The sequence below is a fragment of the Micromesistius poutassou genome (genome assembly GCF_964030765.1).
Source record: "Micromesistius poutassou genome assembly, chromosome: 15".
NCBI lineage: Eukaryota > Metazoa > Chordata > Actinopteri > Gadiformes > Gadidae > Micromesistius > Micromesistius poutassou.
The window spans coordinates 7,444,205-7,461,146 of NC_140285.1; the positions used below are offsets into that span (position 1 = coordinate 7,444,205).

At 42.1% G+C, this 16,942-nt stretch overlaps 4 protein-coding genes across 6 annotated transcripts; 3 read left to right on the forward strand and 1 right to left on the reverse strand.

Annotated features, from left to right (window-relative positions):
- Positions 1-1,480: 1,480 nt before the first annotated feature.
- dnase1l1l (deoxyribonuclease I-like 1-like) lies at positions 1,481-3,566 on the forward strand (the record flags this gene model as incomplete). The annotated part of the gene is made up of 8 exons (XM_084479809.1): positions 1,481-1,582; positions 1,708-1,796; positions 1,996-2,082; positions 2,174-2,295; positions 2,422-2,534; positions 2,694-2,851; positions 3,016-3,112; positions 3,474-3,566. 8 exons carry the CDS (start codon positions 1,481-1,483, stop codon positions 3,552-3,554), a joined length of 849 nt encoding a protein of 282 aa, XP_084335935.1. The 3' UTR covers positions 3,555-3,566.
- Positions 3,567-3,816: 250 nt separating this feature from the next.
- LOC311359552 (uncharacterized protein) lies at positions 3,817-7,011 on the forward strand. 3 transcript variants are annotated; one of them, XM_084479598.1, is made up of 7 exons: positions 3,827-3,857; positions 4,037-4,200; positions 4,305-6,137; positions 6,266-6,332; positions 6,433-6,487; positions 6,591-6,662; positions 6,780-7,011. In XM_084479598.1, the coding sequence occupies exons 2-7, from the start codon at positions 4,191-4,193 to the stop codon at positions 6,897-6,899; spliced, it is 2,157 nt and encodes a 718-aa protein (XP_084335724.1). In that variant the 5' UTR covers positions 3,827-3,857; positions 4,037-4,190; the 3' UTR covers positions 6,900-7,011. The 3 variants fall into 3 exon arrangements, with proteins under 3 accessions (XP_084335726.1, XP_084335724.1, XP_084335725.1); XM_084479599.1 differs by having other exon boundaries at positions 6,591-6,666; positions 6,780-6,982; XM_084479600.1 differs by lacking the exon at positions 4,037-4,200 and having other exon boundaries at positions 3,817-3,857.
- Positions 7,012-7,727: 716 nt separating this feature from the next.
- Positions 7,728-10,960, forward strand: LOC311359586 (uncharacterized protein). Its single transcript, XM_084479635.1, has 7 exons — positions 7,728-8,053; positions 8,147-8,245; positions 9,311-9,345; positions 9,435-9,460; positions 9,559-9,612; positions 9,689-9,745; positions 10,160-10,960. Exons 1-7 carry the CDS (start codon positions 7,972-7,974, stop codon positions 10,368-10,370), a joined length of 564 nt encoding a protein of 187 aa, XP_084335761.1. The 5' UTR covers positions 7,728-7,971; the 3' UTR covers positions 10,371-10,960.
- A 128-nt stretch (positions 10,961-11,088) lies between these two features.
- On the reverse strand, positions 11,089-16,323 carry LOC311359628 (uncharacterized protein). Its single transcript, XM_084479679.1, has 8 exons — positions 15,989-16,323; positions 15,704-15,742; positions 15,293-15,607; positions 14,210-14,518; positions 13,296-13,610; positions 12,577-12,726; positions 12,379-12,453; positions 11,089-12,019 (listed from the first exon to the last, which is right to left on the reverse strand). The coding sequence occupies exons 1-7, from the start codon at positions 16,020-16,022 to the stop codon at positions 12,410-12,412; spliced, it is 1,206 nt and encodes a 401-aa protein (XP_084335805.1). The 5' UTR covers positions 16,023-16,323; the 3' UTR covers positions 11,089-12,019; positions 12,379-12,409.
- Positions 16,324-16,942: the final 619 nt, after the last annotated feature.

The following is a 16,942-nucleotide window of genomic DNA, read 5'->3' on the forward strand; positions in this document are numbered from 1 at the left end:
CAAAAGTATGTATATCACTAAGCATATAGGTGCCACGGGTCCGATCTGGTCCAGTAGTGAGGAGATAAAGCTATAAACAACTCTACTCTCATGTATCACACCAAGGAACTTGAATACACCCTGCCCATTAAATAAATGGTATTGACCTTTGGTCGACAGCTGATATAATTGATCTGCATACCATTATAGCTGTTGAACCAGGCCGAAACATTTGTCTGTTGTCAATGACCTATGAGCTTTGCCAGAAGAGCACATAGCCAATTTGATTGGTTGTTAATCAGTTTTCCAATCTTTACATAGCCATTTTCTTTGAAGAAAATGAAATAAAACGTTTTTTTTCAATCAGCCATTTCATTTGAAGAATTAAGCAACAGAACACTCATCACAGGCAAGTTGAGCAGAATGTGCGTCTGAGCCACAAGGAAATCACAAATGCCATTTTACAACAGGAAATAATACTAATCAATTCAGTGTATAGTAGTGTAGGGTATATTTAATGTTATATTCATTTGTGATGGTATTTCACTCATTTTGTTGAACAATAAGTAAAAAATCGTACCCATTGTAACAGTCCACTGCTTACCAGTGGAGCATGAAGAAACTCAAATATTTAGGACAAAGAATAAAGGGTTGTACATAACTTTTGTGTTGAACCACTTTTTTACTTACGATTTGTGAAACATGCTATATAATAATATGAAATCCAATACTTACACATAATCTTTAATTTTAAGGATTCGCAAAAGAAAAAAAAAGACCAGCCTACATCTTGTCAAAGTAACCAACTTTGCGATCGGTAACCCGCCCCCACAAGTTTGGTTAGGGCCAAGGGTAGATGATTGTAATAATTGATTGGATAATGGTCAATGACACACAAATGTCCAATAAAGGTACAACTCTTATGTTGATCTGTCTCATATATTAGCATTTCCATTTCCTAACTTTCCTTTGAATTAAACAATAAAATAAAAAATAAAGGGGACAGCTTTCATGTGCTACCATCTTTAGCTTGATCCAGAGTCCAAACACACTCAAAACTGAACCTTCCGACACAGGCCTGAAGCCATTGTATTCCTGCTATTGCCATTGTATTCAGTGTTTGTTTTTTTAACAGTTCCAGATAAATCCCCATTATAGATGAATACTGACACAGCATATGCACTTTGCGACGTTTGACCTCTGTCTTTCCAACAGTACTTACCTGTATGTTCCCCAAATCCATGAAAGCGCGTTCAAGAGATGGATCTAACCCGCTTTCACATCAATCTCCCTAGGACCCTGGCATCAAAGGTAGGGGAATGCCAGTCTAATTTGAGACAAATTAATAAAGTAACTACATGTAGACTGTAGCATTATATTACCCAATGTAAAATTGGGTAATGGGCGATAAAGCTGATTATGATTGTTTCTTGTTTTCCGTATTTTCCCACTATAGACGATGAAGTGCCAAATCCTTCTGCTGTGTTGTTTGGGGGTGTGCATGGTGAACGTTGCAGCTTCCCTCAAAATGTGTGCCTTCAATGTTCAGAGCTTTGGGGAAGCCAAGGCCAACAACAAAAAGGTCATGGGACTTCTACTAAAGGTAGGGTTTGTGTAGATAATTCCAATTTCCCTACATGAACTGAAGAGAAATCAACATTAAAGTAATATCTTAAAATAGAAGGTTTAACATGAATGGTAACGTTGAATCTTTTTCTTACGGTGAAGATTCTTGCCAGGTGTGACCTGTGTCTGATTCAGGAGGTCAGAGACTCTAAAGGAGGAGCCATACCCAGGCTGGTCAAGGAGCTCAACAGGTCCAACATTATGTCTGTTTTACATTAAAGTGTGGATGTTGCTCCAGTGTCAAAGTACCTGGTAGAGAAAATGAGTACACATCTCCAATCTAAGATTCTGTTATTGGCTCATCTTTTCCATTAATATTTTACCCCTCCTCTATCCTCCCTCCATTGGGGCACCATTATGAGTTACTTTAAACGGATTGTCTGTTTTCAGGTTCGATAAATCCAATTCCTATGCCTACATTGAGAGCAAGAGGCTGGGGAGAAAGACATACAAGGAGCAATACGTTTACATTTACAGGTAACCTCCTGCATCACATCAGATATTAGTGAAGCCCTTTTTCAACCGAAAGATCTCATGCTGTCTTGCTGTTGTTTGTAATGCTCTTCAGAGACAACGTGCTGCAGGTGAAGGACCATCACCAGTACCACAAAACAGAGGCAGAGGGCTCCAATGACACAGACATTTTCTCCAGAGAACCTTTCATTGTTCGGTTTCACTCCTCTGCAACGTGTAAGAAGACCTTTCAAAATGCTTCAGAACGTTTGGGGAAATTGAACTAGTAGGAAGTAGGAAAACGTTGTTGTTATTGTTTTGGGTGTGTGAGATGTGAAGCACTGATCATGGTTCCTTTCTTAGTGGTGAAGGACTTCATCCTGATTGGTCAGCACACCAGCCCCAAAACAGCCATGAAGGAGATAGATGAACTGTACACTGTCTTCAAGGACATCTACAAGAAGTGGAAGCTGGATGTGAGTTCAGGCAGACCTTTATTTAATAATTTTAATCGTTTCATTTTATAAAAGAAAAAATGTCTCAGAAAATATTTTTTTTAAATGGCCGTTCTGTTCCGAGTACCTCTTGGAGTTAATCGGCTGTCATTTCCCCCTCTTCCTGTTTATTTCTTCCAGAATGTTGTGATCTTAGGAGACCTAAATGCCGGATGCAGCTACATCACCATCAAGGGCTGGAGAGCGGTGCGCCTGCGGAGCAACCCCAAGTTCAGCTGGCTGATTGGAGACGAGCAGGACACCACCGTCCGGGAGAAGACACACTGTGCTTACGACAGGTGAGGGATGCTAAGCTTAAATTAACATGTGCAATATTTCATCGTTATTCAAATAGAATAATTGGTGGTTGAAGAAAAGCTGTGTCTTTTGAGACACCATAACTTTTATGGAGTATCTCAGACTAGGACACAAAAAAACAAATTGTTCATTTTATTCCCGCCAGGATTGTTGTCCATGGACGGGAGATCCTCCACGGCATTGTCCCGGGTTCAGCTCAACCTTTCAACTTTAAAAAGGCATTCCACCTGAGCGAGGAGGAGGTAGTTCAACTTCTTTAATTTAACACACACACACACACACACACACACACACACACACACACACACACACACACACACACACACACACACACACACACACACACACACACACACACACACACGTGCGTGCGTGCGTGTGTGCGTGTGTGTGTTTGTGTGTGTTTTGGGGTAGGTACGGTATATGTATGTGTGTGTGTCTGTATATATGTATGTATGTGGGTGTATGTATGTATGTATGTATGTATGTATCCATGTGTGTGTGTTTGTATGTATGTAAGTATGTGTTTTTGTGGGATGGAGGGTCTGCAGCCCCCCTTTTGAATGTAAACATTGACACCATTTTCTTTTGATTGGCTTAAAGGCTCTGGAGGTCAGTGATCACTTCCCGGTTGAAGTGGACCTGAAACCCAACCACCGCTACAGGCTGCGTAATGAATTATAGACCAGACAGGACAATCATCCTCAGCAGTCAGCTCCCCCTTTCCACAGGAACCCTTTCTGTTTTACTGGATATTAACACATTTTGTAAATATATTTGATCAATTCAATTTTAAATATTTGTTCTTAAATGATAGTGGCCATGCCAACAACAGCAACATAATGTTGGAATGGTAACAGTCAGTTGTACTCAGAGGCAAATAAACATCACTTGTTACAGTGTTGCGGAAGTGAGTGCTGGAGTTTATGTTGTGCATCTGAAACCACACCACATGAAAGCTGACGATATTCTGTGACACGGCTCAAGGTAAAGACAAACAAACTTTTACGACTCCACTTTTATACAAGTGCATTTCTAATTATGATACTAAAGTCCTATGTTTGTCTTTTTGTACTTGTTAATGATTGTTGGTTTGTTGGTTATTTTCTCAGCCATTCTTTCTCATCTAAAGATACATGTTTTCATATGTGGGTTTATTTTGACAGGAAGTGACTTGAATTAGCAACAGAAGCGACATTACCTTGACTTTGCAGGGTTCACTCTGCACATCAGAAATATCCTAAGTCGTTTTAAAAAAACTACTTGAATTCTTCTTTTGACTTTAAAGTATTACTCTTCAAACATTGCAGAACATAATGAATGATGAACGGTAAGACTGTAATAATATGCATAATATGCATTATTGACAACTCTATATATTTTTGCGACATTTAAATTACGTTGTAACAGATACAGCTCTTCCCTCCATTGTAGATTCGGACTGTGAGTTCCTATCTGAAGCACAGTCCGAAGAACAGTTCAGGACAGATACATCCAAGGAGAATCCACCAGTCCAAACTGCAGTAGATGCGGCTCTGCATCAGCAAACACTTAGCGGAACAAACGGGTGCTTACTCACAGGAAACAAAGGTACAAAAATGTCTGAATATGATGACAAAGGAGACTGGAAGGATAAAGAAGTCCCAGAGAGCAAACGGCCCGGTGTCCCTGAGGACCTGCAAGAGGATGCTGAAAACGCAGGTAACAAACTCTGCAAGACAGCAGAGGAACAGGAGGCAGAGGAACCAGAGGATGGGCTGGCGTCGATGTACCGTAGCCACAAGCTCTGGGACAGCTATAAGGAGGACAGGGTCGCCACAGGCGAACCTCTGGCCCCAGACAGCAGCAAAGTAAGAAATGAGGTGGAACTAGGTTGGAGCGAAAGTGATGAGGACATGGGCTATTTTCAGAAAGGACCTCAAGTTGAAAGTTGGATGAACACACAAGGTAATTTTCTTCCGGAAGAAGAGCGAGAGAGAGCCAACGAGAGAGGTGCGGCGTTGGATGATTCGATGTACAAAGACAAAGAGAAGGAGGCAAAGAAAGCGAACTTCCTCACAATGCTGTCTTCCCGTGAAGATGGAGGCCCATGCAGAGATGAGGACATTCTTAATTTTCCTATACAAGACCTGGTGCAAAGTCTGGGGGAGCTTGTGTCTGGAGATGACACGGTTGAGGGCACTTCTGACAAAGTGAAGGACTTCACTGGGGACGACCACCAAGAGGCTGGGGAGACCATTGCCGTGTTCCCCCCAGACATCTCTTGGGGGGAAGACAAGGCCGGAAATGAAAGCAAATGCAATCTGGATGCAGTGCTTTCTGCCTCGAGTGAGATATCTTATCTTGATAGAGAGACAGAGCCCACACTGTTAGATACAGGAAATATTGACAATACAGAAGACCAGGATTTGGGCCCTGGATGGACAGAAACAGCTGTAGACGCAAACTGCAGAGCTTTCCCAGCTGGGGCAACGGACCACAAGTGCAAATCAAAAATCCTTCCATATGCACAGAGAACTGTGCTGCCATGTTGGAGTGATGTTGGAGAGGCGATAGGTGCGTGTCCAGAGAATGCAGATCATACCCAAGATGAGGCGGAGCTTAATGGAGCAACAAACCCATGCTCTCCATCAGATAAAGATCTTCATAATATCCACGACTATACATGTGTCACAGAGTCCATCTTTGATGTAAGACCACCAATGATACACATCATCTGCAACAGTGATGATGCTATCCAAGCTAACAAAACTGATGGGGAAGACAAAAGAGATGATTTAAGTCAGCATGAGTCAGCTCCCGCAATCAGTCCACCACCATTACAGAAACACCATGTCGAGAAGAGGCCAGTCTACGAAGACTCATCTCTGACAAAGATCTACACCCCAAGGGAGTCACCGAATGGTGGCGAGGACAACATGCGGGCAAACATGCCTGGGTTCTCTCAAGAGTCTATGTTAAAAACAGAAGATGGAGACAAGCAGAACTCACAGTCTTCACTTGAAACTGCAGAGTCTGCCAAGGTGGCCTCCAAAGACCCCTTCAACACAGACGTCCAGGGTGACATATGCCAGAGCACCTTGTTGTCCAATCAGGGATCTGTGGATGATGGTTTCTTCACCCATGAGGACGAGGCTTCAGGAATTGCTGAGCTCGGAAATGATGGAGACGAGTATGAAGACAACAGGAATTGGGAAGAGGAACAGGAGAGAATCCAGGCTTTCTATATGTTTTACAATGAAAGCAATGGGGAAATGGATCAAGAAGGTGAGCATGTACACAGTCTTTAAATACGGACACCTAAACACCAAGATGATAAGTTATTCGATGCCTGCATATACCTTTGCTACCTTGGGGACTGATTTTGATTTGGTCATGTTTTTATCATTGTGTAGGCAGGAAGACAAAAGTACACTTTTGCACAGATCTGTTGCCTCAAGTCTTTCACTATGATAGTGAGGAGTAAGTGTCATTTCTCAAGTGAAAAATTGGCTCACGATGGTCTAACCAACTGCCACATGTAGATCTGAACTAATGTCTACCATCTTGTCGGTAATGGCAGGGATTCATTGGACAGCTCTACTGAGGCAGAGGAAGAGATGATCCCTGAATACAACGTAAGAGGACTATTATTACCTGAAAGGATGTCATGCACAATTTGCACATCTGCATCCAAATGCATATGATGCATGCACACAATATAGTAATACTATTTTTTAGGGGCAGAGTGAAAATGATACACCCACAATGAGCTCCAAACTACAACCCAACCCCAATGTGATACCAGAGACTGTAGGTGCTTTGATAGTTCTTAAAATTGGGTTGATTTATGGATAAAGTACAAAGAAATACATAAGGAAATTATCAAATATTTAATTGGATTCTCCATTACGTTCATTGTCCCCGTAGGGTCTTGGGTGGCTGAAATTCATACTCAAGATGTTCCTGGTGATAGGGACTGGCCTGCTGGTGCTCTGGTGGTCTATGGATGAGACTGACTTTCTTGGACTCCCTCTTTTCAAGGGATAATATGCCTACCTTTTTTATTCATGTAAAGCATTGCTTGATGGCTTGTCAAATAAGTAAATTCCATTAATAAATTTATATTTGACAAAAAAAGAGTTGTGTATCTTGAGAACACAAGTAAAAATCTGTGAGTTAACAGTTTAGAGTCGAGGAGGATTTCACGTGGGCTTTGCAAACAATACAATTATTGTAAACATACATGCTTTTCAACTTACATTCGTGGACTCTTCGTCACTTGACGTTGTCTAAATTAAATAATTTCACGTATCACAAAATATAATGTTGAGTAATTCTCTAGTGTGGCGCAGTAATTTTGACCGCAGTACCCTTTCTGAACGCCTGGTGTCAACGTTACATATTGTACCTTTAATATATAGAATATAGGCAATAATGGAATACAAAAATTAAGTGTTTTTCATGTTTATATGAATACTAAACAACGGTGGTGCCAGGGGCGTTGCTAGATTGTGTGTTAGGGTTAGGGTTAGGGTTTGCTGTTAGTGTGCCCTACCCATATACACAAACAGGACCCATATATTTGCGTTTCTGATCAACGAGATAGATCCTATCTATCTCGGCCTATATATAGGCCTATATATTTTTTTATTATTATTTTTTTTTCCGAAGGATAAAATGCATGATTTATGACAGATGAATAGATCCGGAGGTATTTTTTTTGTTCTTGTTTCTGTCAAAACAATAAAAGATCCGGGACAAACGACGGCCATGGGCGGCGCTCCTACGTCGCTGCTCAGGCTTCAAAACGAAAATCATCACCGCCAAAAGGAACCGGAACTGCCGCGTGTGAGTCATCTGTTGCGTTTGGGTGTGCATGTTTAGTTTACTTTTAATAGGCGTTGCAACGATGGGTGGTGTTACTTATCTGGATTAGGAAGCGAAATCGGGAACTGCCCTTGTCCATCGAGTGAAACAAACACACCCAATATTTCATAGTTAGGCACCAAAGCTGTTGGTTTTGTCTATCTAGATTGAGGCTGTATAATATCGTAGTTTGTGTACATTTCACGCACTGTTTGACCAAAGGCAGCCTGTTTAAGTAACTCAAACGAACACCATGTCCACGCTGAGCAGCAAATCCGACCAAGAAATAAGCGCACTGCTTGATGAATATGGAATAAAGCACGGACCGATTGTGGGTTAGTACAATCCCTAATGTTGATATGCAGTTTACGTTATGGAGTGGTTTATTCGTATTGGATATTTATTTTTTTTGTTTCGCCTAACAATAGATTCAACCAGATCGCTGTACGAAAAGAAGATACTACAGGCTATGGGTAATAAGGAAAAGGCAAAACCCTCCTCCGACAAAACCTTCTACAGAGAAGAGGGTAAGAAAGTTACTCCCAGACCCATGTCCATATGGCAATAACTCCATGTCCCTATGTACTGAAGGTAGAATGCAAGCGCTATGTTTCACCAGCTTCCTGAGTTCGTAGTTTATCCGAGATTAATCCATAAAAAGACAGTTTGTGTAAATGTTTACCAACATTCAATATCTTCCCCTGCACCTCTTTGCTGCTCCTTATGATAAAAGTACGTTAATAATGCGACCTCTATTCACCATGATACTGATGGGCAAAAATAACCTAACGGACACATTACATTACGAATATAGTCAACTCTGGGTCCAAACCTAACGAACACAACACACATTCAAGAGGGTCAAGATGACCCTCAAGCCCCCCTATCAGTCTGCGGAGAACACTCTGCCACAGCTAGATGGCGAGGACACACATATCACACAGAAAGACAACACAACCCGGAGGCTCAGGGACAAGAGAACCCTCGATAACCCACACAAAGTCTACCACACACACCTGGCTAGGAAAGAACTATAAGTTTCACATGCACCGGATCACGGGGTGCTCTTCTGAAGCAGAACTTCCACGGAGGCGAAGCTCCAGACGACCTCAGCGCTGTTAGGGGACGTAGAATATTCGATCTCTCACGCTTTATGAATCAGTATTACCTTTGCCACTTTACTCAATAAATCCGAGGGCCTCGTGCTGACAGACTTTATTACCTCTCCGTCTCATTTTATCTGGTCAAGTAACTAGGCAGACTGTTTTTCCCAACAATACCTAACCACCAATTTAGGTATAGGTATTTTAAGTTTAGTGTTGGGAAAACATTGTCACACAGCCTTTCAATTTCAACATGGGTTTCACCTTGGGTGGACAAACTTACAGGGCAGCAAAGATGAGGACTCCCATGCGGAATATTGTCATATTCAAAGACCCTCATTCTACGTCCTGTACACTGGGCTGGCATGATCAATTCCTAAATGTTGGGTCTTTGGAAGCTATTCCACAGTAATAACTCTTCAAAGCAAGGCATTACAAGAAAAAAGAAAAACTATCGGATCTCATCTATTTTTGTTTTTCTAATTTCAGAGGAAGAAGTTACCTATATGAGCTATAGGACACCTGTAAGTATCCTCAAACATGATCGACTTCATCATATGTATCTAAGATTTATTATGTATCAATTGTTCCTTTACTATTTTCTTTTCTTCAGCCTATGAGTGAAGGCTATGGAGAGAGGTATGTTGCCTTTATCAAATGATATAACCTAACCTTACTTACTATAACGTCAGCTGAAGTACGCTTATCTAAAGATAACATATGTATTTTCCAATCAGGGAACAGTACTCTCATTCAAGCCTGCAATACACTCCAAGGAACTTTCCTGATGCGTAAGTTATCAGTATACTGCATTTTCTTCATATGTCGCAGAACACAATAAAACTTGGTTTCTTATTCCCCTTTTAGAAATCCCTACTTAAGATCAAGGTCTGAGGTCTACAGCAGTCAAGATTTGGTTGACAAGTAAGTACTAATTAATTGTCCATTTGTAGTTATTTTGAGTTATCTCTCCTCAAAGGACAAGATCTGATTTTGGCATTCACCAATGATGCAACCAAAATTACCAAAAGGGTTTTGTTAATAAAGTCATCATTTCTTGGTGCTGAAGACTGCTGCTGTGGTCTAAAATGCCTAGAGTCTTCATGTATGTAAACAAATCTTCCCATTCACATTTCACAAAAGCACCGAACAAAGATGCTTTAGCAAATGTTGTGGATTATCAGTACATTGTAGCAATGAGTTCTCTCACTGCTTTAATGACCACAGTAGAAGTCATGTACATCCCGTGCATGTGCGTATAGTTTTACAGTGAATGTTCTTCAGTAATCCTTTTTATAATGCTTCAAGGTAAAATATAATCTTTTTTTTTTTTTTTAGGCACTACGATACACCTTCGACTTACAGCACTGCGTCCTACTCAAAAGCCACCCCAGTGAAATGTAGCGTGCCCGTTCCAGAGGAGAAGTCTCATCGCCTCATTCCACTGTGGGTACAGTTTCTGGTCTTTCTGGTTGTTGCAGTGTTTCTGTACTTCGTGATTTGCAACATGGAGTCCACACACAGTGAGCCTTTTAAACAAGTAAAGTGAACTCACTCTGGATTTTAATGGGGAATGCTGTGTTTCATTCACCCTTTTAAAGAGATTTTCTAAAAAAAAAAAAAAGAAGGAATAAGTTCAATCCCTCTAAACGAGGAATATGTACTTTGACAATCTAAAAACAATTTTTCCAAAGCATCACTATAATTAGTAGCACAGATTCGCTTTTTTATATATGTACAGTTCCTTCAGTCCATATTGATTAACCCTCGGGGTTGTGGCAAGAACAAAATATTTTGATCGGTCTTGTTTCCATCCATGTACATAAAAGACTGAACTGTCAAGGACAGAAATTGTATTGTATTACTGCTAAAAATGTTAGCATTTAGTTAGGGGGGTTGTTGAAAAAATTAAAAAACTGTCAGCCAAAAACTGTTTTAGAAGCATTAGAAACATTTACTAGAAGCTTCTGGTGGCAGAATCTGTTATATTTGACACTTTATATACTAGAGCCTGTCACTTCCTTCTGTAATTAGCATTTTTTCGAACTGCGTTGCCAATTCCATGTTGTATTTCCTGACCATTGTTGTTATTCACTGCATAAAAGACTTTACATTATATAAAATAAATTTGATCAACCCTATAAAATGTAGTTGTCATTTTAAGTAAAAAAAACAATTCTATCACCTTAATACCAAATCAAATGTTGAAAAAACATACTACAAAGGGCAAACAATAGCGTACATCATTTAATATTCAGCTTGCTCAGTTGCCAACTTAGTTGCCAAAATGAAATATACAATACAGCATTATCGGCGGATTTAACAGTCAAACCTGCATCTCTGAAATATAAAACCTGTTTAACACCAGTGGCTCCCAATACACGGAGCGGTACAGTTGACGATACTGTTTATTTACATACTTATTGCTAAAGGACTAGAATAATAGGGGTAGTCTCACTACTTAAACTAGAAAACGTCTAATCCTTTAAGGATCATTTATCTGTAGGAGATAAGACATGGGCGTAGTGGAGCTTGTTAGTGTTACTTAGTAATAATAAATAAAACGATGGACACCCTGTGTACATACGAACTACACATGGACACCTGAGGAACACATTCTTTGCAGGTTCATTCAAGTCGCTATTACCATTCTGCACATTTAAACATGGGATTACAGCAATAGCCCGAGTGAATCTGAAGTCTAGTATGAGTTCAATGTGGACTTCATTTCTAAATTCCTTGCGTCCTTGGTAGGTCTTCCATGTCTATGATTTAGTACAAGAGGTCCGAACATACTACAGCAACACCCTGTCATTTCCAATTTATCCCCATTGGCACAAAGGTTATGTGTTGTTTGTTTAACATAGTTGTGGTTGGTGTTCAGCATGATGGTACATCTGGTCTAAAATAACGTCCCATCTTCAAACTGTGCCTTTAGTGTTTTAAAGAGGGAGTGTGGTGGGTGAGCGGGGTATACCTATTGCTGTGCGGTTCTTTGGAGTTTGCTCTGTCGCGTGTGCCTCATCAATATCCACAGGCTTCCCAGCAGCCATTCCACCAGGGGGCTCGACTTTGATGCTACAACATCAAAGCCTTTCCCGTTATCGAAATGCCAGTTGACCACTGGAGTACAATGCAAATGTTCTGTTAAACTAAGGATCCATCAGAGCCATTCGCCAGTTCCAAGGTCTTGCCAGACTGAAAAAAAAAATTGGGAAATTATACACCAATATTACACCACATTATCCACATTCCATCTGGTTTTCTTAAATTGTTACAAATAAATGAAACAATTGCATGAAACAGGAACTGCAATCACAAAATGTATATTGCTAGCATCTGATAGCCACAAAAAATGGTTGCAGGCACTGTTTTTAGACAACCTTGACAAAACCATGTAATGGAGGCACTGAACTGTTTTTAATTTAACGATTCAACAGACTTCAAAAAGAATTAACCTATTCATTTTTACCTGAAGAAGAAAAAACGAACAAGATGCAGCATGCTTAAAAAAAACTAAAAAAACAAATTCATCAATGTATTGATATATCTTATACCTTAGGATGTATCCACTCTTTGCAATGCTCGTCATATCTTGTTGATTGATAAGGCAACATAAGTGTTGTCCACACCTGCAGGAGAAACAAATAAAGAATACATTCCTGAACTCACAGTTCAATCAATCGATTAACCTCAACTCTACAGTACATTAGATTGACAGGATGAAGACTAGATTAGCTTCTAAAATAACTCACAGGTCCTCGTCTCCCTCTCCAGTTCAGACGGCTTCTCCTCCCTTTGGCATAGGACCTTGGCCACGATGATGATAATGATGAGCGCGACAACAAACGTCAGGCCCGACACCAACCAACTGATTACCATAGGACTCAGCACTGGGTCAGGATCTGGGAAGGACGAGCCAAAACATCCAACCTATTACCAACCTATTAACAAATACCTGATTGCCGACAACACTGATTAGACATTTAATCCTTGTTTGTATTCCTTTAAAATTGACCTTTTTTAAAAAAAAAAATCAAGCTCCCTTCTATAAAAGTGTGTCCCTCCAGCCAAAGAGCCACAGCTTATGCATATTTGAAAGTGTGACGTTGTCTGTCAATCAACCGCACAAGATGAGTGACTCTTGACATTTTCTCTTGACGCTTTGAGGCATTACATGTGATTGAATGGGTTATAAATGTAGCCTTCAAACCAGTGAAAGCTGCTCAGTGAGCAATTCAATTGATACCCAGCCTTGCAATTCAAAAATCTAGCAGATAAGGTAAACCACAAAAACTAACATTTAGTCAACAATTGTGTACAATAAAAACACCTGGTGTTTTTTATAAAGCAGGTCAATACATTTTCTTTTATCTGAACCAAACCCAGCAACACCATGCCATAACTCCAAGTCCCCTCTAAAGACATCACACAAGCTAGAGCCCATCTCTTCGGACCTGTGGCACTTATTTACCTCTGACGGCTATGGGCAGGGGCTGGCTCTCCCTGGATATGAAGGTGCGGCCCCCCAGCTGGACGCGGTACAGGCAGTAGTAGTAGCCCTCATTGGAGCTCTGGGCGCTGGAGAAGGTGAAGGTGACGGCGGGCGTGAGCGCGGGCAGCGACTGGCGCACGGTGCCGTTGGAACGGCTGAGGCGCAGCTGGAAGGAGGCCCCCGGATACTGCTGCTTGGTGACGCAGGTGATGTTGAAGCCGTGGCCCTTGATCACCGAGCCCACGGGGGCCTCCGTCGACGTGTTGTACCAGTGCTGGGGAGTCAGCAGCTCCACTGAGCAGCGTCCGGAAAGGGGTCAAGAAAGGAAGACAGACAGACAGACTTCAGTTTTCTGGGAACACTAAGGGCCGTACACAACACTTTGAAAAAGCTAGAGTTCAGCATTGTGTCTTGGAGGTTTTACAAGAGCCATTCTGGATCGATAAATCCACGTTGGAGGTAATTTGTAGGCTGGCTCCAACTGCGCTATAAATCTTCCTAGATGGATATCTGCAGTACTGCACATTGACGGCTCCTTTCTCAGGGGAATTGGACGACATAAATCTTACAGCGTGGTTGAGTCAAATCTAGTATCCTTGTTATCTTACTCCAAAAGAGGTTGATATATACCAATGACATCTCTTCCTGGACATCCAAAAACTCCCTCACCCTGATCCTTTCAGACTTAAACAAGCTTTCTAACAGAATCCATACAGAGCTTCTTATCGAGAGAGTGGGGCCTGGGCGGAGGGGGGAGGACACACACACACACACACACACACACACACACACACACACACACACACACACACACACACACACACACACACACACACACACACACACACACACACACACACACACACACACACACAAAAGTCAGCACGACTGACCCACGGTGATGTTGATGGAGTTGCTGGGAGGAGAGGCGAGGAGCTGGGAGGGCGAGCTGCCCCTGATCCTGTACACACAGCTGTAGCTGCCCTGGTGGAAGGTCTCCAGGTCGGTCAGGGTGAGCTCCACACGGGTCTGGCTCTGGTCCACGCGCTGAGTCACCAGTGGCGTGGACACGCCCTGCTTGTACAGGTGGAAATCGCTGAGGTGGTGTCCCAGGAGCACCATGCAGCTGAAGCGCACAGCCTCGCCGGCCACAAACACAGCGTGTGGCGACAGCAGGGACAGCGACGGCATCAGCAGGGTCCCTGTAGGGGATTATGAGAGAAGTTTTAGCAAAGACTCACACGCAAGAGAGTGATCTGTTGGATATCCAATACCTTTCTTACTCAGTGCATTCAACAATAAGGCTACTCATTATCAAATATTTTTATATCCATCTATATATTTAAATCAAGTCATAATAATCTGTTACCATCATATTCAAACCTGTGAGATTGAAACGTTTTGTATGATGTTTTAATGTAGGCCTAGATCTCACAACCACAACCCTGCTTGTGCTTTTCCGGCGTCTTTCCTCTTTGATTTAATTTCACACAGAGGATGTCTGGTAAGAAGCTTGTGTGGCTGGGGGACAGCCACTGAGACTGGTGACTGAAAAGGATAACTTAAGGCCCTGGGGTTGGTTTGCTTCTGCATTATTGACATCTGGTGGATTAAATTGTCCATTATCTCCCTATATTCTAATTATTACATTAACAATTGAAACAAACAATTTCTAAGTAATATTACAATTAATCATTTTATTAAAGCAACCAAAAATATTGTATTTGAAATCTGTAACACTGATTGCAGATGTGCCAGTGTCCACTTTTACTATTAAGACTTGACTTGGACTTGCACCCAAATACTTAAAACCAGCTCTGCACCTCTGTGAGAAGGATCTATTTGTTGATCAGCATGTTTCGTTCCAATGAGCAGAAATCAAAATCAAGTACAGGAAGTCATAGCTGGATATCAATGACATCAACACATTTGGGAACTGCATCGAGCAGATACTTTTGAAGAGAAGTACTTTTCACCTGAGCATTTGACACCGGCATCGTTCAGGTGAGTGCAGTGGGGGTCACTGTGGAGGACAGTGGCACAGCGCATCAGGCTGGCCTCGTGGCCCGAGCACTGGACATGACGAAGCCAGATCTCCCCGCTGCCAGGCCCGTATGCTGCCCCGTGAAGGGCAGATTCGGCCAAGCCACAGCCCAAATCCAGGCACACCACATCAGCCTCCCTCAGGTCCCAGCCATGGTCGCAAACCGTCCCCCACTGGTTGTGGCGAAGTACCTCGACTCTCCCTGAGCACTCGTTGTCTCCATCCAATAGCCTTATATGAGGCCCGTCTGTTATGGTTAAAATGTGCAATTAACACTCAAGCAGTAGGTAAAAACATGAGAAATTATTTATTTTATTTTCCAAAGATTGTGTCCAACTCTTACCAAAAGCCCCAACTTCATTCAGTTGAACATGCAAACTGCCTGTGAGAGTCGATTAAATGGTTGAAACATGAAAATGAGTAGTGACACAAGTTACACATTAAGAGTCAAACAAACACAAGGTCACAACACCGAATGGCCCAAAGGGTCGCACATATCCTCCAGGCGGTCACAGAAGTTAACTTAAGTAACGAATGCGCAAAATTTCCTAACGACTGAGGACGTTAGCCACCTTACCACCCAGCCATGTGAAGCATGTTTACTTAGGAAATCGCGTTGGCTGCTTACCTATTAAAGAGATGAGCTGGAGAATCCGGAGCATCTTCTAACCTTCCATGAGACGGCGGTGTGGGTAGGATGCCGACACCGACGCGGAGGCAGGCAGGCGTTGGTTCGCTCTCTCCGCACACGACATTAGCTTGTCTGCTATACTGAATTATCTGACAAGGCTGGCAACAAGCACAGGACGGATCAAAGCGGACGGGCTGGCTCATAGCATTCTGAAAGGCGTGACGGTGAAACGATATTAAAGCTGACTTCACGGACGTGTTTTTGTTGTGTTGAGAAAAGTATGAGCTAAAGTCGAACAGGAATGTTGTGTTGTTGTTTGCTACATACCGTGTGTGTGTGTGTGTGTGTGTGTGTGTGTGTGTGTGTGTGTGTGAGGGGGGGGGGGGGGGTCGTGCTGCTTACGTCACCACAGTCATAGACAAACGTTTTGCCCTGACGTGTTAAAACCGTTCCCCTTGTCACAGACAGGGGTCACTCACACCGCAGATATCCCGTGGTCCGACTGTGTACAGTGGAGTCGACCATGTGGGTGTCCCTGGTCGTGCCCTTCCGATACTGCCTCGTGTCGGAGTAGAATGTTGCTATCGGGACTCTATGCTGTCCATACAGTGATCATATGCATGGTGTTCACTACCTGCGCCAGGCCATGGAGAAGTGTGGATCAGTCAATCATGTTCTTTAACTTCTCCCTAGACTATGACTAGTAACACTTTACAGCCTCTCCTCCTTGAAAGTTATAGTCTACCATTAAAAATGACGACTGGGTGCCTTCTACTCCCTAAGGGTTGATTGTGTTGTTGTGGCTGTAGCTGCAGGGACTTGTTGGAACATGAGGGAGAATAGAATGGGTGTCTGTCCAATACACACACCCATTATATTCCACGGTTATATATATATATTGTTGATAGTTTTTATATTATATATTTATATATTCATATTTATATAACCGTG